Genomic DNA, 21,552 nt, shown 5'->3' on the forward strand with positions numbered 1-21,552 from the left:
TACGGAAAAGACCAACCCCTCTGTGTGTACTCTGGGTTCTGCCGCATCTCACCTGACTTGGGTACCTCGTCTTCTCTACATTCCATCTTTACCTCTCTGCTAAACCATTCTCACTCATGCAAAGATGTCTCAGTTCTTTTTAAATATGGTCCTCCAACTCTGTCTCAGAGGTACCTGGCATCTGCAGATTCCTGGGCTCCACAAGAGACTTGCAAGGTTCTTAGGCAAAGTATGCACAGCCTTGCTGCTGCTTTCATTTGAAAAACCTAACTCATGCCTACATCCTCCCACCCTGGGCCACCTCCATCCCCATTCCTCCGCTCCTCTCAGAAACAAGCTTCTCCAGACCCGTTAAGGTGGATTTGCCGGCTATCACCTCATCCTCACTTCCCATTCCCACTTCCAACCTGCTGCCTCCCAGTCTCTGCAGCGATACGTCCCATGGAAGTATCGGTGTCTTCCCTGGGGTAAAAGTGGGACACTTTTCAGCGCCCTCTCTGGCTTCTCACCAGCCTTTGTCAAAGTGGACCCCACCCTACCTCCTGAAACAGTTCTTCACTCAGCCCCAGAGGCAAACGGGACCCCTAGTTTTCTGCATATTTCTCTGGCAGGCTCTGCTTGTTGTCCTGTACTGATTCCTCTTCTTGGATTCTACAGATTGGTTTCCCGTTGCTTTATTCACTTTATGCCTCTATGTGACCAACCCCGCCCAATTCTGTGGCTTCAAATACCATCTGTATTCCAATAAGCCCCAATTACTATCTCCAGCCTTGTCACTCCTGGTGAGCTTCAGACCCACATATCCATCTGTATAGATGTCATTTCTCCTCGGATTCACATGTCCAACTCTTGATCCTCACCACTTCCCTGCCAAACTTCCCAAGTCTCTGTATCTTAGAGAATGGTGCCCAGAGCCATCGGTTGTTGACATGGCCACCTAGCGATCATCCGTGATCCTGCCTTTCCTCCCTCTTGTCTGTGTCTTGAATGAGGTGTTCCCCCAACCCTCCTTAAATGTCAAAGCCATACAAAAAGGGCTTTCTGACTGCAATCTAAACTACGTTTTCCTGTTACATGCTCACAGCATCCAGGCGCTGGCCACAGCACTCCTCTCGCTTATTAAGTTCCCAGAGGCAGGCTCAATAAACCTTTCCGAGAGAGGGTAAGCCTTCCCTAAACCAGGCGCAGCCCTGTCCCAGGCGGGCACCCGGCCGTGCGCAAGCCTCCCGGAACAGAACACGCCACAGTGGGCGCAGGCGGGAGCGGCAGCGCCTGCGGGAGCAGCCGCGCGGACTACCGCCGTCGCCTCTGCGCGGCTTCCGGGTCACGTCCCAGTCCAGCGAGCCGCGCTGGGACTCCGCCCCCCGGGAAAGGGGAGGAGCCTCTTGTGCCGAGCGGGGCGCGGTCGCGGTCGCTAGGCCCCACCGCAGCCGGTCAGCAGTCGCCCGTTTAAGCGCTGAGGGCGGCGGGTCACGTGCCGGACGGGGTGGGGGCGTGGCACCAGGAAGCGGCCTCCGCGCCCACTCGGATCGCCGCCGCCGCCGCCTCCCGGCCTGACTCGCCGCGTCCCGGTGCCGGGCGCAGCTTGCCCGGCTCCACGCTGGCGGCCGCCCCCGGACCCCCCGCCGCCGCCGCCGCGGCGCCCGCTATGGGCCAGGAGGACTACTATCTGGAGCTGTGCGACCGGCCGGTGCACTTCGAGAAGGCGAATCCGGTCAACTGCGTCTTCTTCGATGAGGCCAACAAGCAGGTCCGGGCCGGCCCGCGCCCTCCTTCCCCGCGCGGCCGGGCGCACCCTGCCCGCCATCCCCCGCACCCCCAGCGGCGTTCTGCGCGCGCGCGCGCCCAGGCCGGGTGCTGGGGGACCAGGCCTGGGGCCTCCCCTCTGGTCCCGGCGCAGGACTGGCACCAACCCCGTGCTGTTGGGTGGGCCGAGGGACCAGGCGCCACCGCGGCGGGGCCTTTCTCCTCCAAAGTGACAGCTGGTTGACCCCGAACCTGCGCCACCGACCCTGCAGCGCCCTTTGGCCGGTGTGGCCGGCCGTTAGCTCGCCAGCCCTTTCTCGGTGTCTTTGTTGTGTTTGTCATTAGTTACTCTTGCACTCACGGATTTAGGCGTTGAGATTGGCTTTATTCTTGGAATTTTGGAAACGGAGGGTGGGGGAAGCAGTGTGAGGAGTAATAGGGTGTGCTTAAGTGTATCAGTGGCGCCTTTGCTGAACCGGATTAAAATTTGTAGCCTCGGCGACCCAGGCCCGGTTTTGCACAGTGGGTGGCACTCACAATGGTTTAACCTTTTTGGTCTCTGCTACTCCCTTGCCCCTTAAAATTCTTGTGAACACCAGGTATCTGTAGATGAATATGTGCCACCTTAGTTGAGCTGAACCAAGAGTGGGGTGTGGTAGAAATAATCACTTGTTAGGCTGGTGTCTGTGTCTCAAGTCTTTCAAAGTTCAGGCCATTAACGTTGCTTCTTTTGCCTCCTAGGTTTTTGCAGTTCGATCTGGTGGCGCTACTGGGGTGGTAGTTAAAGGCCCAGATGATAGGAATCCCATCTCATTTAGGTAACTATTGACATTTACAGAATAACTTTCACGTGTAAATAAAATGATGTTTTTTTCTGTTTCGTCTTCAGAAGGTGGTTTTAAAAGTTTGTCCTTTGTCTTCCCTAAAAGTTCTGAAGTCTGTGCGCATGCAAATCCCTGCCTCTAGGGAGAGGGAAGCAGACACCTGCCAAGCAGACACCTGCGAGCAGTCTCCGTGGCACACATCAGTACTTCATGTCAGAGTGAAATGTGTAGAGTAGTTGTCTCTTGATTTGGGAATCAAATGCTCCAATATAGGGTACCTACTTCCTCCTACTTGAAATTAGCAAGGCAGTTTATTGATGTGTCCATTTCCGGTGTCTTGGCGGAGGAGGGCCTTCATTTGCCTGTGGCCCAGCTCTTTCCAGAGTATGTGGTAGGTGGAGGAAGTTCCTAGGTTAGTATTTCCTGTATAATTATATTAAGAAAATCCCAGCTTCCACCAACGGTGACTGGATGTCCCAGTGTATGCAGGTTGAACCAGTATAATTGCAAATAGCACTTCCTTTCACTTTCTGAAGTGCCTTGATTTGGTTGATAAGTTATCTGGTCTTCGTTCCTGTGATTACAGGAAGGGAAAGTGTAGTGTGGGCCCTCGATTCAGTGGTGACTTAAATTTTTTGCAGGTGGCCTGTGTTAATAAGAACGAGTTTTTGAAGTGGAAAATGAATCATCATTTGTTTGGCACACTGATTGCAGCCCCCCGCCCTGTGCTAGGTGCCAGGCATGTGAAGGTTTTGAATTAGCCTGGCGCCCTTTTGGAGAGCTCATAAATGTAGTGTGGGAGACAAGTGTGTAGACACATTATGTCGATTGTGAGAGAGTGCCATAATAACACTGTGTTCAGAATTGGGGCACACAAGAGAGAGGAGACATTTATCTTGGGGTAGGCTGAGGAAGACCACTGCCTCGGACGGGGAAGGCCTCAGGAGGGAGTCTTTGAGCTAAACTTTAAAGCTTGAATGGAATGATTCTGAGTGGGGAAGAGAGATGGCCTTTCAGATGGCAAAGAATGCCAGAGTGCAAAGCTTAGCAGGCAGGGTGTTTGGGGGATTCCAGGTCTGTGTAACTGAGATCAGGTGTCCTCGCAGGGAAGGAGAGGTGGGGGTGGTTTGGCCCCTGGCAGGAGTCAGCTTGAACCTTATGTATTCTGCTATGGAATTAGGGCTTTATCTTATAGGAAATTGTAAGATGGGGGCATGGCACGATCTTATCAGCGTTCGGAAAGATCACGCTGTTCACAGCATTGACCTTGGATTACCTGGGAGCATGTCAAAGTCAGGGGTACCACTGAGCGTCGACTGCAGTAGTCTGAACCGGGCATACCCAAGACCAGACCCAAGGCCTAGTAGACTGTCACATAGGCACTCGGGAGGTGCTTGGGAAGGTCTTGGGTAAGTCTTGGTGATCATTTGGGTGTGGAAAGTAACAGTGAGCCGCTGATCCAGATTTGGGGGCTTGGTAGGGTTTGAGGAGGAAGATACTGAATTTATCCTCTTTTAAATTTTAAGTTTTGATGGCAAACATTTTAGCAATTTTGTGTATTTTTAACAGTTGTCTGGTGGTATAATTAACTGCATATATTTAATGTATACAGTTGATGAGTTTTGACATGTTAACCGTCACCACAGTCTTTAAGTTTGCTTGTGCGGCTCTGTAATTCATCCCTTGACTTCCTCTTGTAAACATCTGTTTGAGGCCCCGTAAGACGCCGGGGGTTGGGAAGTAAATGGGAAAGCGTAAGCTTGGCTGTGAGAGCATGGTGGGCAGGGGAAGGTGGTGGTTGGTGGAGAAGGTTGCTGGGTGGGTATTGCTTATTTATGTCCAAAGTGACTCTCAGGGGATCTGTTCTCCATTCTTCAGTCACTTGTCAACCACAGTGTAAATTTCACTGGCAACTTGCTGCCAGTTGGATTTTGTTGTTTGAAAAGAAGTCCTGATAGTGTCAGAAACATAATTTTCAACTAAGATCTGCTGCTTTCTGAGTATTTAACTTGCCTTTTCTCACAAATTGATAGATGCTAGAATTCAGTTCTTAACTTTTTAACTCACCCCCTTTTTTTCTTAAAGAATGGAAGACAAAGGAGAAGTGAAATGCATTAAGTTTTCCTTAGAAAATAAGATATTGGCTGTTCAGAGGACCTCAAAAACTGTGGTAAGACATGCCTTTATTTATTTATTTATTTAAAAAAATTTTTAAATGTTTATTGTATTTTTGAGAGAGAGAGAGAGCAAGAGAGCATGAGCGGTGTAGGAGCAGAGAGGGGCGGGGAGACACAGAATCCGAAGCAGGCTCCAGGCTCCGAGCTGTCAGCACAGAGCCCATTGTGTGGCTCGAACTCATGTACCAGGAGATCATGACCTGAGCCCAAGTCAGTGCTTAACCGACTGAGCCACCCAGGTGCCCCTGTTTATTTTTTTAAAGTTTTATGTAAGTAATCTCTACATCCAACGTGGGGCTCGAACCCACAACCCCAAGATCAAGAGTTACATGTTCTACTGACTGAGCCAGCCAGGTGCCCCAGGACATATCTTTAAGTACAGAGTAAAGGAAAGGACATTAGAAGTACACTTAGAATGAATTACAAAAAAACAGCTAAAGGAAGCATTTATTATTTTAATGTCCTGAAAGTTATAGTTCTGTTGTACTATATTTGAGCCTTGGGAATTCTTTTTTTTAAATTTTTTTTAATGTTTATTCATTTTTGAGAGACAGGGCGTGAGCAGGGGAGGGGCAGAGAGAGAGGGAGACACAGAATCCGAAGCAGGCTCCAGGCTCCGAGCTGTCAGCACAGAGCCCGATGTGGGGCTCGAACCCACAAACTGTGAGATCATCACCTGAGCCAAAGTCAGATGCTTAACTGAGCCACCCAGGCACCCCGAGCCTTGGGAATTCTTGAGGATGAGAGAGACATTTCAAGGGATAAATATTTGTGACCTTAGTTTGTCATTTTTGACTTAAAAATGTTTTAAAGTAATTTGGAACCTCAGGCAACCTTGGATTGATTGGTAGCGGCATAGATCATGTGAGTTGTATTTTTGGCAACTTTGTGAATTAGCTTTAATGGAGTAACTCCATTTACTCACTGCTTGCATCTTTGAATGCTTGATCCCCTAGGAACAGACATTCAAAGTTGGAGCACCCGTTTGGCATTTTCACTTTCCTAAGCATTTTCACTTTCCTAAGTATTCACCGTCACCATTTGTAAAGTAGAGCAAAACCTTTTGGAAATAGGCAGAATCTGATTTTCCTGTCAGTATTAATTGCTAAAATTGTTGGAAAGAGGCAGCAACACATTTCTCTGGAATCCATTGGTTTTCGGTATCAGTTTCTAAACTAACTGGATAATTGGATTAACTTTTGTTTTTAATTGCATTGGAAGGGGCAGATTGTCCAAATTGGTTTTTTTGATTTTCCTGCCTTCTATCCGGTTTTTTTTTCCGATCACTTTTTTTTTTTTTTAATTTTTTTTTTTTCAACGTTTATTTATTTTTGGGACAGAGAGAGACAGAGCATGAACGGGGGAGGGGCAGAGAGAGAGGGAGACACAGAATCGGAAACAGGCTCCAGGCTCTGAGCCATCAGCCCAGAGCCTGACGCGGGGCTCGAACTCACGGACCGCGAGATCGTGACCTGGCTGAAGTCGGACGCCCAACCGACTGCGCCACCCAGGCGCCCCTCCGATCACTTTTTAAATTTGTCTTTTGTCTGTCTGGTGGTATGCCAGTGTCTGTTGGCAGTATGCTGCTTGATCCCAATTTCTCCTTGTGGTTTTTTTTACTCTTCAGGATTTCTCTAATTTTATCCCGGATAGTTCTCAGCTGGAATACACTCAAGAGTGCAAGGTATGAGCCCAGATCCTTTCCCGGCTGCTGGCCATCTCACTGTGTGGGTGACGTGGGGAAGGGGCAGCGTGCCCTGGGAATTGCCAGCACACCCTGGGAGGCAGGCTGTGCCTTATGCTGACACCTGTTGCACGCTGGCTCTGTGACTTGGACAGTTTTAAAAGTTTTGTTTTTTTATGTTTATTTATTTTGAGAGAGAGAGAGAGCACGCGGGCATGGAGGGGCAGAGAGGGAGAGCGAGCATCTCAAGCAGGTTCTACACTGTCAGCACAGAGCCTGACTTGGGGCTGGATCTTGAGAACCGTTAAGCTCGTGACCTGAGCCGAAATCAAGAGTGGGATGCTTAACCCACTGAGCCACCCAGTCGTCCCAGTTTTAAAAGCCTGTTTCTTCTTTTATAAGATGAAATCGGGAGGATTAAATGGGTGACAGGACGTTAATCGCCCGGCTATGCTGGCTGTGCGTGGGGGGGGGGGGGGGGGGGGGGAGGGGGGGCGGGCGTCAGACCCTGGATTCCTTTCATAGCGGCCTTGTAGGAGGTTTTAGGAAGAGGAGTGTTTTCCCCTCTCCTGGTGGTGTTTCCTTTCCTTGATTTGTTGTCCTTGTGTCCTTCCACTTTCTTTCCCCTAGTGGCTGGGTATGGCTTTTAGCAGCTTCACAGTGGTTTTGCTAAATGGAGTTTAGCAAATGGAGTTTAGGGTGGGCTCTGCGACAAGGAGAGGCCCTTCGGCCCACGAACCGAGTCCCTCACAGACCTCTGGATCTGTGCGCCGCAGAGCCCCTGTCCTAGCCCTGTGTGGCCTCAGGTTTGGGGCACTGCTGTGCAGCAGGGGAGGCGAAGGGGTGGGCTCAGGGCCCCAACCCCATCTTGGTCCGCACTCACTGAGAACCTTCTAAGCTTTTCTACTTTTATAATGCATGTTTTTAGAATACAGCTAAGAGAAAGTCACCTGCCCTTTGATTTTCCTTAAGGAAGAAGTTGATATCTGTGTGTGCTGGTCAGTTACCTTTCTGCAAAATTCAGGCTTTTCCCTCTGTTCTTGAGAAGGAATTAAGAGTCAGGTGCTTTAGTGAGGCATCCCAGGTGGAAATCTGGGAATGTTGTATTGAAAAGAAAGTTTGATTTCTTAGTAAGTAATCAAATTGGGGTAACTTTTATTAAAGAGTGTGAGAAGTAGAGTATTTTAAGCTTTTGAAGAGTTGTACAAAAACTAATTAAAAAAATTTTTTTTAATCCTTTTCAGACCAAGAATGCCAACATACTTGGATTCTGTTGGACCAGTTCTACTGAAATTGTCTTCATAACAGATCAAGGAATTGAATTTTACCAGGTATTAATGTTGATCACTTCTGTTTGCTGGACAACGGTCTATGATGGCAGTGTGGCAGCCTTCTGAATTCACTACTGAATAGACATTTTGAGATTCTAGAACTTTAGGTTTTTGTTTGGGTTTTTGTTCTTTATTTCTAATTACAAGAAATGCATGTTTTTTATAAAACGTTTAAACATTACCAGGCTATCTGGAAGGTAAAAGTCCCCCCATAATCCCTAGAAATAACTAGTATGAATAGTACGTTTTTCTTTGTTTTCCTACACACATGCAAACTTAATTTTTTTTTTAATTTTTTTTTTTTTAACGTTTATTTATTTTTGAGACAGAGAGAGACAGAGCATGAACGGGGGAGGGTCAGAGAGAGAGGGAGACACAGAATCTGAGGCAGGCTCCAGGCTCTGAGCTGTCAGCACAGAGCCCGACGCGGGGCTCGAACTCATGGACTGCGAGATCGTGACCTGAGCTGCAGTTGGCCGCTCAACCGACTGAGCCACCCAGGCGCCCCTGCAAACTTCATTTTTTTATAAAAATGGGAATGTTGTATATGAACTTGTGGCTGGCTTTTTTTTTCATAGCAGTGGGGCTTGGACATTTGTCCATATTTTATTCTGAGTAGTGTTCTGTTGTGTGGGTGCACTGCAGTTTAATTAATTCCCTGTTGATGAACCTCTGGCTTGTTTTCATTTTTCTGTGATTGTAAACAATTCTGCAGTGAACATGCTTGCAGACATTTCTTTATGTTCTTGGGTGAGGCAGTTCTTGGAAGGGGAATTACGGCACAGATACGAACATCTGAAAAGCTGAACAGATATTGCTAAATTTTGTCCAGAAGTTTGCTCTGTGACTTCCGGTATAGGGATATCTGTTTTCCACATTTTTGCCAGAACTGCATATGATGAGTCCATAGACATATAGTCTGGGTATTAGCCCTTTCTCAGATGAGATGGTTGGCAAATACTTCCCGTTGCACAGGCTGCCCTTTTGCTCTGTTGACTTGACTTGATACCTGCCTTGTCTTGTAATATGTTCCAGCTGCCCGACCTGTTGAGCATGCTTCTGAATCTTTCAGTGGAGCTAATCTAGAAAGTGTTCGGATATTCTCGGGGTTCAATTTTGTTGACCTAATGAAAGCAGTATGATTTAGAAGGTACAGATGGAGAAAATACACCTGTTAAGCAAAATGTGAGATGTTAGTGCTTTGCCATGGGGCCGTCCTCAAAACCTTTGTAATGACCACCAGAAAGAACACAAACTGCACAAATCTCGTATACGTAGAAGGAGAGTTTTGTGTATATGGTAGCGTGGATAGGATCACCTGCTTTCCCGAAGGGTTCCTTGTGGCAATCATATACTTTTCTGCTCTCTGTAGTGGAAAAGTGTACATTCATGTCATCTAGATGGTCTTCAGATCTTCAAGAAATAAGTTAAAAAGAAAGAGGACTCTAGCATATCCGTTTCATATCTAAATTGTCAAGAAACCCATGCCTCTCCACCATGACTTCCACATCGGTTCTGGAGCACAGTGTTCTAGGAGCATTCATGTCTCGGGGCTCTATACAGTGTTCTTTAATTTATCCGAATATTTAGAGTATATTTAAGACCTGCCTCAACCGTAAAATACTAGGTTTGCATGCAGAGTCTCACGAACACGATTGTTAGCAAAAGGGAGCTGCTCCCAGACTCAGTGCTATCTGGAGTCAAGACACAGCCAGGTGGAAGGCAGGTGCTACAGGCTGGGTGTGGGTGATTCAGTGCATGGAATCGTTGAGGGCGGGGGGTGGGGTGCGCGTTTGCTTCCACGGGTTGGAGGAGGGAGTATGTAATCTGGACTCTTGGGTGGATGATGCCTGGAGAGTGTGCAGGCTCTTGCGGGGAACTGGCCTGCCTGGGCTGTGACTGCATAGTGGTGTCTGAGCCGTATTTTCTCCTTGGTCAGGTATCCATGCTGCCCGCCTCTCAGGGTCGTGCTGTGAATAAATGAGCCAAGATTGGTAAAGCACTGAGCGTGGGGAGCAGTAGCTGCAGCAAACAAAAACCTGTGCAATTTTACTTAGTGTTTTTTTCCAGATTTTTCTTGTTTTCTTAATTTACCATCAGTCGTCTTCCATTTTGCTGATTTTAAAATAAAGATTCTGTTTCTCGAACTTTGCTTCAGGTGTTACCGGAGAAACGAAATCTCAAACTCCTGAAGAGCCAGAATATCAACGTGAATTGGTACATGTACTGCCCTGAGGGTGCTGTGATTCTGCTGTCTACCACAGTCCTTGGAAATGTGCTGCAGCCCTTTTATTTTCGGGTAAGAGTGAGCCTGTCTTTAGGAAAAATTCCCTTTCCCCCCTCCCATCCTGTTCCTCTAATATACTAAGGTGTCCCTGACTTCAAAGGGGCAAGTTTCTCCAATAACCTCACCACTTCTGACCACTAGAGGGCACACTGTACCATCCTGTCACGGCCAGGAATGACTCGTTCTGTGGGGACAGACTCCAGGGAGTAAAGGACTTAGTGGGACTTTGGAAAGGATGGAGAGACAGAGTGTGTGCCTGTCCTCTGTGGTTTTATGTAGGGAATGCTAAAGCATCAAAGAGGTTTAACCAGCTTTTCCTAAAACTTGTATCACCCCAACAGGCTGGCACTATGTCAAAGCTGCCCAAGTTTGAGATTGAATTACCAGCTGCGCCCAAGTCAACTAAACTGAGCCTTTCCGAGAGAGACATCGCGATGGCGACCATGTATGTCTGTCTTTTGAGAGAATTCCTTCCTGACATTTGCTTTTGGTAATAGAAGTAGCAGAAGTGCATCATAAAAGCACAGCACTTTCGATAGGTGCCCTCAGAGCACATGATAAAGACTCCTGCTTTCCCGTTCAGTGTCTAGATTTTATGAATGGAGAAAACTGGTCGTCAGCTTGGCATTCTTTTCTGATTCTTCTAGCTTTGTGATCTTAGGGAAGTTTTTTTCCACCATTCTGGTCTGATAAAATGAGAACATTGGACCAATTTGTTGTTTAGGTATCTTAGTTCTATAATTTTTTTTTTTTATTCTGTGAGTAGTTGAAGGTTATCTAGGACTTTTATTTATTTATTTATTTTTAGCTAAAACATATCCTGCTGGCTTTAAAGAACATAGTTTATCTAACAAACATGGAACTAAATTACTTATGTAGGAAGGTATCCTCGCTTGTAAATGCAGAGTATCTCAATTTCTAAGCTTCATTATGGAAGTTTTAAACACACCATAATAGAAACTGATGCAAAGAATACCTTATGTACCCATAACCCAGTTCAAAAATGTCCAAATTTTGCTCCTAAATTACTTCTTGGATTCTTCTATGGCCTAAAACAGTGGTTTTGAACTTTAACGTTCTTTGGGAGTTAGAATGCCTTTTTTTTTTTTTTTTTTTTTTTTTTTTAAGGCCATCTACTGTGGCATCCCAGGTTAGAGAACAGATACAGTGAGAGCAGTCCTCACCCAGTGGCGGCAGAGACCCACTCCCTTCCCTCTGGTCTCATCCCTGTGGCAGACCGAGGACAGTGTCAGCCACTGGAATAGCAATGTGCATGCAGGAACTGGTCACAGGAGCATTTCTTCCATGAGGCTTATAAATGAAGAGTGATTATATTTTCCTGTTATCAAGGAATATACTCATTACGTAGAACTTGGAAGATACAGAAAGTTCCAGAAAAAGAAAGTGGACTCAGTTTATTACTCAAGGATAGCTATTAACAACATGTGTTTCTTTCTAGTAGTTTTGGACATTGTGCAGAAGTTTGTCTTCCTTTTAAAGTGCTGTGATGGAGCTCTATTTAGTTTTGCATCCCCGTTTTCACTTTTATATAATGGCCTTGGGTTTGTTTTTGTTTTTTTTTTAGCTGCACTTTGTAAATATTTTTGTTGGCTGTGAAATATTCTGTTAGGGAATATGTCATAATTTACTTAACTCTTATGGCCTCATAATTCAGCATTTAGCATAGAGGAGTTTCAGATGTCCTGTGTGAAGTCTGTCTCTTTGTTCTCCAGATACGGGCAGCTTTACGTTCTCTTCTTGAGGCATCATTCTCGGACCTCCAATAGTACAGGAGCGGAGGTAGTCCTATATCATCTACCACGGTATATTTAATGCTGTCCTCCTTCTCCAATTTTAAAATATGAACTAAAGCTTGTCGATCTATGTTTTGACCTTTCTGTTATCCTACAGAGAAGGTGCCTGTAAAAAGATGCACATATTAAAGTTAAATCGGACGGGGAAGTTTGCCCTAAACGTGGTGGATAACCTGGTGGTCGTTCATCATCAGGATACAGAGGTAGGAGTTATGTGTGGGTGTCTGGTCTGTCAGTGTGGCTTAAGAGTTAGGAAAATTAGGGCGCCCGGGGGGCTCAGTCTGTTGAGTGGCCGACTTCAGCTCAGGTCATGATCTCATGTTCGTGAGTTCGAGCCCCTACATCGGGCTCACTGCTGTCAGCACACAGTCTGCTTCAGATCTTCTGCCTCTCTCTCTCTCTCTGCCCCTGCCCTGTGCGTGCCCTTTCAAAAACAAATTAACATTAAAAAAAAAAAGTTATGAAAATTGACAAAACATGCAGAACAGAGACTAGAAAGTACTTTCCATGCTAAAGCTTTGGTCTTCCAGATGCAAACGAGTTTGGTATTTTAGATGGTTGAGAAAAAACAGTGATTCCCTGTCTATTGATTACAGTTAATTAAAAACTATTCCAGAAAGTAGCACATGAGGGTATTTGACTCTGGAACAATTATTTGGTTGGCTCAGCCAAGCTGGGAATTTACTGCAGAAGCACAGTCTTGCATGAGCACACAAGCTTTGTATTTCCTTTGTGAGTACAGATAATGCTAGGTGATGATTTTGAGGCTTTGTGGCCCAAGAGAAAGACTAGAACGGGTCCTGCTTTTTTTTTCTACATGGTTAGCTGGGTATCTGGTCACAGACAAGCTCCTTGTGTCCCGTGCCTCCTGCAGGGTGGCGATACCCTTATCTTGACTAATGAAGGTATTTCTAGTCGAAGTGAAAAAGATCTGCTGAAATCACTTGGAGCTCTTCAAGGGCAGCCTGTCATAAACGCCAGGGGTGTGCGTGAGCGTGGGGGACAGTGTAACAGAGTCGTGATATCACAGCAGACTCCTCCCCACGTAGAACCAGCCTGCGGGGGTGCAGCGCAGGGCATGCAGACTCTGTAAGCTGACGGGAATGGAGGGATCTGAGAGAACAGGAGGGACAGGCCAAGTCATGGCTTGTTTCAGCATCAGAGTCTTACTTTTTTCCACTTCAGACATCGGTGATATTTGACATCAAGTTAAGGGGAGAGTTTGATGGCACCGTCACCTTCCATCATCCGGTGCTTCCGGCACGCTCGATTCAGCCCTATCAGATCCCCGTGGCAGGTAAGGGGACCTCCGCGTAGTGGATGGAATGAGGGGTACACACAGGGGTTCCCAGTCCCCTGTGCTTTTGGGGGGTCTTTGTGTTCCTTCCAGCATCTTCCTTTTCCAGGGCTAATAATGTGAGCATTAAAAGAGTAAGTTGTGTCAAATGATTGTCTTGTGTCTCCTGCTTACGTGGCCTGAAGGTAACCGCCGGTGAACTGGTGGAAAGCCAAATCTAGACGTTAAACTTCAGCTCTGTTCTGGTTGTTTGGGACCAGTTAGAAGGCAGTCAGGTTCGAATTGGCCAGTTAAAACAAATGCCAGGTGTGATCAAAATCATAGCCTGGGCAAAGATTAATAAGAATTCAAAAGTCCATTGAATCTCTGGCCTCCAGAGCGTGGGTTGGTAAAGCATTTTTCACAACTAAAGGCTTTTTGTCATGTTTAACCCCCTAGGTTGTAAGCCCCATGCAGGCTTGTAGCGGCTCTGTATCTTGCCCGCCCCGTCCCCGTGCTGCTGCAGGGTGTGCTGTGGGGACGCGCTTGGTAGCCGCTCTCATTCCCCCTTCTGCTGTTGGTCTGTTCAGCTGTTCGTTTTCAAGCAGACTACACATCAGAATCACCCCGGGGGCTTTACAAGGGCACCTGCTGTCACCTGAGAGCGGTCAAGTTCATGTGATTGGCAGCCAGAGTTGAGGCCCGCACGCAAGATCTTCTCAGGTTCTAGATTCAGGTGTTCTTTGCCTTAGCTTGTCTGGGCCCTTCCCTCTTTTGAGTGGGCTGTCCAAAATGACCACGTTTTCCAACCAGCTGATTAAAACCTGTCTTCTGATTGTCCCTGGGTAATCGGAGCAGAACTGGGAACGATGTTTAATTTGCAGGGCTGCATTTCTCAAGTTTACCATGGATGCACGGGCAGTGCAACTGGGAATTAAGAGTCCCTGTCATGTGAGGTGTTTGGGGTCTGTTTCCTAGAGGAGATCTCTGTGCCTGGATCTACCCTGTGCAATGGGGAATTGAGCTAATTATTTAGACAAAGCACAAAGCACTGTTATTTGAAATCTTCTCAGTGACTGGCCTGGGGATGTGATTTTGAACCATCCAGGACTTGGTGATTTACTGTGTAAATGAAGACGAGTTCTCTTCGGTTATTACAGAAGAAAGAACAATTCTGAGTCTGTCATACTTTCCCCTTCTTGGGAGGCCATTTTCACGGATTGTTCTCAACTTCCCCCTTCCTCCTTATATGTGGTATCAGTGGTACACAACAGTTCACTCCTTCCTTATTCAACTGTAGTCGAATCACCATTTACTGAAGGCTTTAAAAGTACTGCATTTCACCCTCTGAGCACTGGTGTGGGCAGTATTTCCTGGTGGCATTGTCGTTGCACACTTGTGTTTTTTCCATTTGCAGGGCCTGCTCCTGTGACCAGCCAGTCTCCCATCCCGTGCAAACTCTGTATCCTTTACAAAGGCCTTACTGTTGTGCACAGAAGGGAAGATAGTACCCCTCTTTGTCTTGGTGTGTGAGAACAGTCCTGCCTGGCAGCTGTGAATAACCTGAATAACGTCTTGGGAGCCCCCCTGGGGGTGTTTTCCTCACCACCTGGGCCTGAGTAGCCTCTGCAAATAGGGGGCGGGCGAGTGCTAATCAGAACTGGGTTTGTCTTTGGTTTTTATCCTGGTTTACCATTTCCTATAACATGCAGATTCTTCATCCTGGATTGTCTTTCAGCCTGACATCATCATCAGTGCAAGCCAAGGTGGGTCAGAGGGGACAGTCATCACGTTAGAAAATAGTTACTTGTTGGTTTTGGATGACACTTGTAGCCAGTAACAGGTTCAAGGTGAATCTGACAAATGACCTCTTCCTTCAGTCTTAGGAATGGGAAAATTTTTCACTTTATACTCTGTTCTCTACTGTTCTGTTTTATCCTGAGCATATACTATTATTTTTTAAATGTTTATTCTGAGAGAGAGAGAGGTAGAGATTCCCAGGAAGGCTCCATGCTGTCAGTGCAGAGCCCAATGTGGGGCTCGATCCCACAGACTGAGATCATGACCTGAGCTGAAATCAAGAGTCGGACACTTAACTGAGCCCCCAGGCGCCCCGCTTATATTAGTTTTATAATAAACAACTAAGAATGGCTATTCTCCTGCTTCTAGCCCATTTAGGTCTGTCCGTTCTGAAAAGCCAGACTCCACAGCACGGTGTACAAGGCCCTCCCTGCCCTGTCCTTATCACCCCTTGTCCTATCCACGTGTGTCTTTGCCCTTTTCTGTTCCGTTTGCATAGAAGTGCGCTCCTGCTTCCCACTGTGCTGGGCAAGCTCCTTCAAGATGCTAGCTCTCTCTTCCTGGTAACCCCCTAGCACCTGTATCTTCCTGTTGGGAGTACTTTCCACATTTGTCTTCAGTCATCTTGTGTATTCTCCTGTCTTACCCACTGGGATTCGCAAGAATTTTCGAGGTTTCCACTGCATGTAGAATTCCCCTCTCCCTTCTCCATCTGGAACGGTGCTGGCTCTGGACCAGCTGCAGGAGAATTGAGAAGGGGGGGACCACTCAGGTCATCTTTAATGCGGTGTTGAATTCTTTCGTGGAACCCCAATTGAGGAAGGCACTACCTGTCTACCTGGCAGCGTGGGTGTTCAGGAAATTCATGGATTGGTGAATGCATGAATTACGAACTTCCCTTGGGAGCCTCTGGAGTTACCTTTTGACTTGAAGAGCCAGTGCGGGAGAAACCAAAGTATAGGACCAAAGTAAATACCGCACGTTGACATCCTTTTCTACCTTCAAGATTAAAAGGGGGCTGGGTGTGGGGACAGAAATGCTCTGAGTTGATCGAAGACTTGTCACCCGCCCTTATTTCGGGAGCTGCACCGTTGATGCCCCTCTGATTGGAGAGGGTGACCTTGTTGGAGGGAACCGTCAAGCGGGCGGTGGTCGTTTGGCTGGGCGTCCTTCTGTCGTCAGTTGTGTCCTGCATTCCCTGGACTGTGCTTGGGTTAGTAAGAAGAGGGTAGCAACAGTGCTTTGCAGGACGGCCCCCTCCCCCGCCCCTCAAATGAATGTTTTAGGGGAACCATCTTTTGGGCTTTTGTTCTCGTTTGCATCCAGTATGAAATTTGCTGCCTCCTCAATCCAGGTTACCTCTGGAACCTCCAAGTAAAGCTTCAGCCTATTGTAAACCTCTTGCCAGATAAAGGAAGACTGATGGACTTTCTCCTCCAGAGAAAGGAGTGCAAGATGGTCATCCTGTCTGTCTGTTCGCAGAGTAAGTGGACGAGTCCTTCCCCATCGGACCGATTCCAGTACTCGGCTTGGGCTGCCCACACCCTTTATTGGGAGCTGGGCCACATTTGTCTGCTTTGTCCATAGTGTGGAGCCTCATTCTTCACTTGAAGAATGAATTATTTAACCCCCTGGAAGGAAAGACCAGGAAACAGAAAAATGACTTACAGTGACTTGGGTAGAAAAGCTAAATTGGATGGTTCCAGCAAAAGCAAAGCTAACTGTGGTGCACTTGACGGTAATGAGCTAGCATCTCCAGCCTTAAAACAGTTCCCGGAATCCAAGTCACTCACTGCGTATGTGTCTACTTTGAGCACTTTCTACTGAAAGCTTCTGTAGCTCCTTTTCCTAGTAACCAGGAAGGGCTGGTGAGTGATTTCCAATCTCCAAATGATACCCTTTCTCTGAATGCTCCTTGAAGGTATGTTTGCCTGGTAACCCTTTGAGGTTAGTTACTTCTGTGCTAGCAACTGTCTGAATTCTGAAGTGGATGTAAAGTCACTTGACCTGTGTGAACATTCTTCCCAGTGTTGAGTGAGTCAGACAGAGCAACCTTACCTGTGATCGCCACGGTTTTTGACAAACTCAATCACGAGTACAAGAAGTACCTGGATGCTGAGCAGAGTTACACAACGGTAAGCTGTGTGTGTTTGCTGGGACAAAGGGCTCTTCTCCACCCCCACCGCCCAGTGTATTTCCTAACCAGCTATAATGCGAAGTTCTGGTGGGATAACACCACTGGGGTGTGCATGCCAGGTGGCAAGGTGGCTGTGTTGGGGGTCACAGATTCAGAGTTTGTGCCTCCCCTTAGCTTGAGTCTGCGTGTCACTTAATGCCTTCGCTTGTTTTTAACCTGTGTTGAATCTTACGGATAGATCCTTGGTCTTATCTGTTTTGTGGATAAGAAAAGCAGTTTCGGCTTTGTCTTACTTTATATACTTCTGCCTGGTCAGAGCCTGGACTGAACAAATTAGGCGTATAATCCTTTTGCCGCATCTTCTTTCTTTCCTTTTAGGCTGTAACAGCTATAAAATTAACACTTATGCTGGCATTCGGTCAGCGTCCTGTCAGGATAGTGATGACGTATTAGCACCATGCTTCCACAGAGCGGGTTCACGTGTTTGTCGTGAACGGCTAGAAACCATTGACGTGGCCTGTAGCCAGGTTCTGCTATACTGTTAGGATGAGCGGAAGGACGTATTTCACTTCAAGGACCTGATTAGTCCTGAGGCTTAAAACAGAAGTGGTTTTAGGCAGTAACGAGGAACCCAGAACTGCACTCCCCTTTAGCTCCTCGGGGGTAAGAGAACTGACACAGGCTACTGAAGGCCGAGTGACCTCGGAGTGCACCTGTCCCTGTCCTGTGAGACACGTGAGGGGGGCTGGGTTCTTGCAGAGCCTCCTCGGCCTTGCTGCTAGTGTACTGGGCTGTGGGAATCCGTAGGTCTGACCCCAGATGGGTTTCTGTGCCTCGCTGCTCTGGCTGAGTCTTTTTAAATGCATGCCGGTCAGAGCGTGGTCCCCAACCACCCCCCCCCCCCCCCCCGCCCCTGGCAATGCTGGAGCTTCCCCAGCCCCCACCACAGCTGCACCTGTCAGTCCTGGGGCGAGCTGCTCTAGAGAGTTCGGGGAAGTTGTCTGTCTTCTCGCAGAAGTCAGTAATGTTTGGGTGGCCTTGTTTACCACTCAGAAACGCACACATCCAGCCTTACAAGCGGTATTCGCTTACTGTGTGACCAGTACACCATTCCATTTTTATTAGGTAACAAATATGAGAAAGTCCGTGATTAAGAAAATGAGGGATTTTAAGAGGGGAGAAAAATGTGTCTCAAGCAGAAGCGGACTTCTGCTTTTTTAGCTCCACGTGTGAACGTTGGCATATTTTCAAGATGACCAACTCTGACTTCTAAACCCAGCCCCAGCCCGCACAGGAAAAATGGTTTTGTCCACGTAATAAGTGCCATCCTCCGCTCGTATCTTAGGAATTCAGTCTTCTGGGAGTCCCTAGAAGCTGACGAGAGTCCCGTTTGCAATGTGTTGTCTAGGCAGTAGAAGCGGGGCCGAGCCGGTGCAGCCCGCTTCTCAAAAGGCCGGTGCGGACCCAGGCTGTGGTCGATCAGTCTGACATGTACACCCACGTGCTGTCGGTCTTCACGGAGAAGAAGGTGGGTGACGGAGCCTCCAGCCAGAGATCTTATCTGCAGGGAACTGAGGAAAGCAGAACTCCTAATGTGATTTAAAGAACCGGAGTTCTCTGGGGTGAAGACCCAGTGCTAATAGTTTGGCGTCTACTAGGCCAAAACGTGACTGTCGACGGGGGGGGGGGGGGGGGGGGGGGAGGTTCTGGAGCGATCTGTGCAGAACCCGTGAACAGCACTGGGCCAGAGGCGCACGGAAACAGGGCGGGTGGGTAGACAAGGAGCTGCAGGCGGCCTCCTTGCGAGCGTCCGGTTTTGAGACTACTCTTCTTTTCTTCTGTAGGAGATGCCTCATAAATTTGTGATAGCCGTACTGATGGAGTACATTCGCTCTCTTAACCAGTTTCAGATCACAGTACAGGTACCTTCCAACCATTTGTGGTCCCAACTTAGAGGAGCGGGGTCTGCGTACCAGACTCCGAATTCTGAGTGACTCTCCCGACATCACCGTGTCGGGCTCAGGCGGGATGGTTAGTGTTTAATCGAGCATCCTGTCAACGCACAGGTGACAGAAACCTTAACCCGTCACTTAGAATAGCTCCATCCTAGACACACCTGGCCTCACGCGTGTCGTAGTTGGGTGACCGGGAAAGTCTTCTCCTCTTTTTGTCCTCAGCACTACTTACATGAACTTGTCATCAAGACGCTCGTCCAGCACAACCTCTTCTACATGCTGCACCAGTTCCTACAGTACCACGTCCTCAGTGACTCCAAGCCTCTGGTATGTGGCCCCAGGCTTTTACTTCTGGGATTAAAAACTTCAGATTTAACCGTCTGACATCTTATGCTGAAGCTGGTGTGAAAACATGTCTTCCAGGCTTGTCTGCTCCTGTCCCTAGAAAGTTTTTACCCGCCCGCTCATCAGCTGTCTCTGGATATGTTGAAGGTAACTCTTGCTACATCCCCGTTTTAAACTGCATTCACGTCTCTTCCTGTTGCCGCTGCTTACCTGGACTTCTCTCCCCTTCCAGCGCCTCTCGACAGCAAACGATGAAATAGTAGAAGTGCTTCTTTCCAAACACCAAGTGTTAGCTGCCTTAAGATTCATCCGGGGCATCGGCGGCCATGACAACATTTCTGCACGAAAATTTTTAGATGCCGCGAAGCAGACTGAAGACAACATGCTTTTCTATACTATATTTCGGTTTTTTGAACAGCGAAACCAGCGTTTGCGAGGGAACCCTAACTTCACACCAGGTAGGACACGGCAGTGGTAGAAAGGCCTGGGGCGAATACAGACTCAGGGTAGCAAGAGAGTGCTGGCAGGCTAGGAGGTGAGAAGCCTTTTGGGAAAGTTCCCCTAAGGAGAACTGCGTGAGCTTTTTTACAAACAAAATCCCATGACGGTGGTAAGAGGAAAGTCAGAATGCCAGTGGAATCTGAATTAGGCTTTGGAACCTGCAGTGGACGCGTTCTGGGCACAGCTCAGGCCTGAGCGTGGGTCTGGGAATGCTCCTTTCTGAAGAATCAGGAACGAAACAGGAAAGGGCGACGAAGGGTTTTAAACGGCCTCAGGCTTATTACTCACTCTTCTCTGCAGACTTACAAAACCTGAGGCATCCCCTCCTTTAGGATGGGAAGGAACACGTCCCTTTTATTTCAGGCCTGCCGACTTTTTGTAGCTTAGCGAATGGTGCAAGATGGTGTTACCTGTGACAGGTTGGCCTCTCTACTTCTCCCCAAGCAGGTGGGGATTTGCTGGGGTTGTGAAGGTGCCCAGCAGCCATGCACGAAAGGACAACTCAAAAGCTTAGGAAAACAAAGTATTTTATAAAAGAAAAATAAGTTAAAACCCAGCATATGTATCTATGAGCTGTGAAGTCTTCATTCTCTTTTCCCTTTTGTGCCACATCTGATTAAACCTGCATTTCTTTTATAGGAGAACACTGTGAAGAACACGTTGCTTTTTTCAAGCAGGTTTTTGGAGACCAAGCTCTAATGAGGCCTACGACATTCTGAAATCACTTGCTAGTTTTTTTATATATATATATAAAAATGTGTACAAAGTTAATTTATTGCATTAATAAAGCTCTTTAAACTACAAAATGTTATAGTAAAGTGTATCTACACCATCCTCAAATGTTACTAAAAATACGGTATAGAATCTGTGTGATGGCTTACTCCCAAACAAAAGGAAAAACATTGCATTGATTGGCCTTTAAAAAGTGTCAGGGAGCAGATCCCACTCAGCCATGCTAGTGTCACCTTCCGCCTGCCCAAGAGTTAGGTCTGGTTCGCGGAGAACTGGAAGGCCCTGCAGCGTCCCGGGGCTGCCTTCCGATTCCGTAATGCTTCTGATTCACGCGTCACATTTGCATTCCTGAGTTTAAAAGCACTATGGCCGAAGCTGCTGCTGTTAAGTAGCCTGATGTCTGGTACCGTCCAGTGTCCAACTCGGCCTCGAGGGTGCAGCCACTGTCCAGTGAGCGGTAGGCTGAGCGACCCACAGACACAGTTCAGAGTCCCCCGACCTCGCAAGAGGGCTAGAAATTTAGGAGTTGTTCTCGCTCTGTACCTTTGTATTGCTCTTGAGTGGCCAAGCTTTTGGCTTTATTTATTGATGGGCCTGTGAGGGATTAAAGAAAAAACTTCTGGATTATTTCTTCAGTAGAAAAGGAAGGCGACAGGGTAGTTCTGTTATAGTACAAACTTTCTATCCTTCTGAGATTCAAAAACCCCAACTCCTCATGTTCCCTATCTCAATGCTTCAACTTCTTATAAAGCTCAAGTCAAGCAAATTAGTACTGTTGTCCTTTCAACCACAGGTCATTTACAGAAACTGACGTGGCCGCAGAAGTAAAGAGACCTTAAGGGTAGTCTCAAGACATGACCCGAGGAGCAGAGGGAGCACTTTGCTGGCACAGGGAGGAAGGGACCAGAAGGTGCTCTCAGCACTGCTGGGCTGTGGCCAGCGG

At 47.5% G+C, this 21,552-nt stretch overlaps 2 protein-coding genes across 2 annotated transcripts in view; one reads left to right on the forward strand and one right to left on the reverse strand.

Moving 5' to 3' along the window:
- Positions 1 to 1,385: 1,385 nt before the first annotated feature.
- RMC1 (regulator of MON1-CCZ1) lies at positions 1,386 to 20,683 on the forward strand. Its single transcript, XM_045458696.1, has 20 exons — positions 1,386 to 1,750; positions 2,488 to 2,564; positions 4,656 to 4,740; positions 6,375 to 6,431; positions 7,676 to 7,762; positions 9,921 to 10,061; positions 10,391 to 10,494; positions 11,783 to 11,872; positions 11,961 to 12,066; positions 13,049 to 13,160; positions 14,557 to 14,601; positions 14,852 to 14,905; positions 16,294 to 16,422; positions 16,968 to 17,074; positions 18,485 to 18,604; positions 18,921 to 18,998; positions 19,254 to 19,358; positions 19,455 to 19,523; positions 19,609 to 19,834; positions 20,517 to 20,683. Exons 1-20 carry the CDS (start codon positions 1,649 to 1,651, stop codon positions 20,594 to 20,596), a joined length of 1,974 nt encoding a protein of 657 aa, XP_045314652.1. The 5' UTR covers positions 1,386 to 1,648; the 3' UTR covers positions 20,597 to 20,683.
- NPC1 (NPC intracellular cholesterol transporter 1) overlaps positions 20,388 to 21,552 on the reverse strand; it is a 54,716-nt gene continuing 53,551 nt past the window's right edge. Inside the window, exon 25 of the mRNA XM_045458694.1 lies at positions 20,388 to 21,203. Coding sequence (XP_045314650.1) covers positions 21,121 to 21,203 — 83 coding nt within the window. The 3' untranslated portion in view covers positions 20,388 to 21,120. The remainder of the gene's footprint in view (positions 21,204 to 21,552) is intronic.

Source organism: Leopardus geoffroyi, chromosome D3 (assembly GCF_018350155.1).
Source record: "Leopardus geoffroyi isolate Oge1 chromosome D3, O.geoffroyi_Oge1_pat1.0, whole genome shotgun sequence".
NCBI lineage: Eukaryota > Metazoa > Chordata > Mammalia > Carnivora > Felidae > Leopardus > Leopardus geoffroyi.

What these genes read in the sequence shown, in the direction of transcription:
- RMC1 (XM_045458696.1), top strand. Translation starts at nt 1,649, where the DNA reads ATGGGCCAGGAGGACTACTATCTGGAGCTGTGCGACCGGCCGGTGCAC. An exon ending in CTATCAGATCCCCGTGGCAG is followed by an intron (nt 13,161 to 14,556) that starts GTAAGGGGACCT and finishes TTCCATTTGCAG; the next exon opens with GGCCTGCTCCTGTGACCAGC. An exon ending in CATCATCAGTGCAAGCCAAG is followed by an intron (nt 14,906 to 16,293) that starts GTGGGTCAGAGG and finishes TCCTCAATCCAG; the next exon opens with GTTACCTCTGGAACCTCCAA.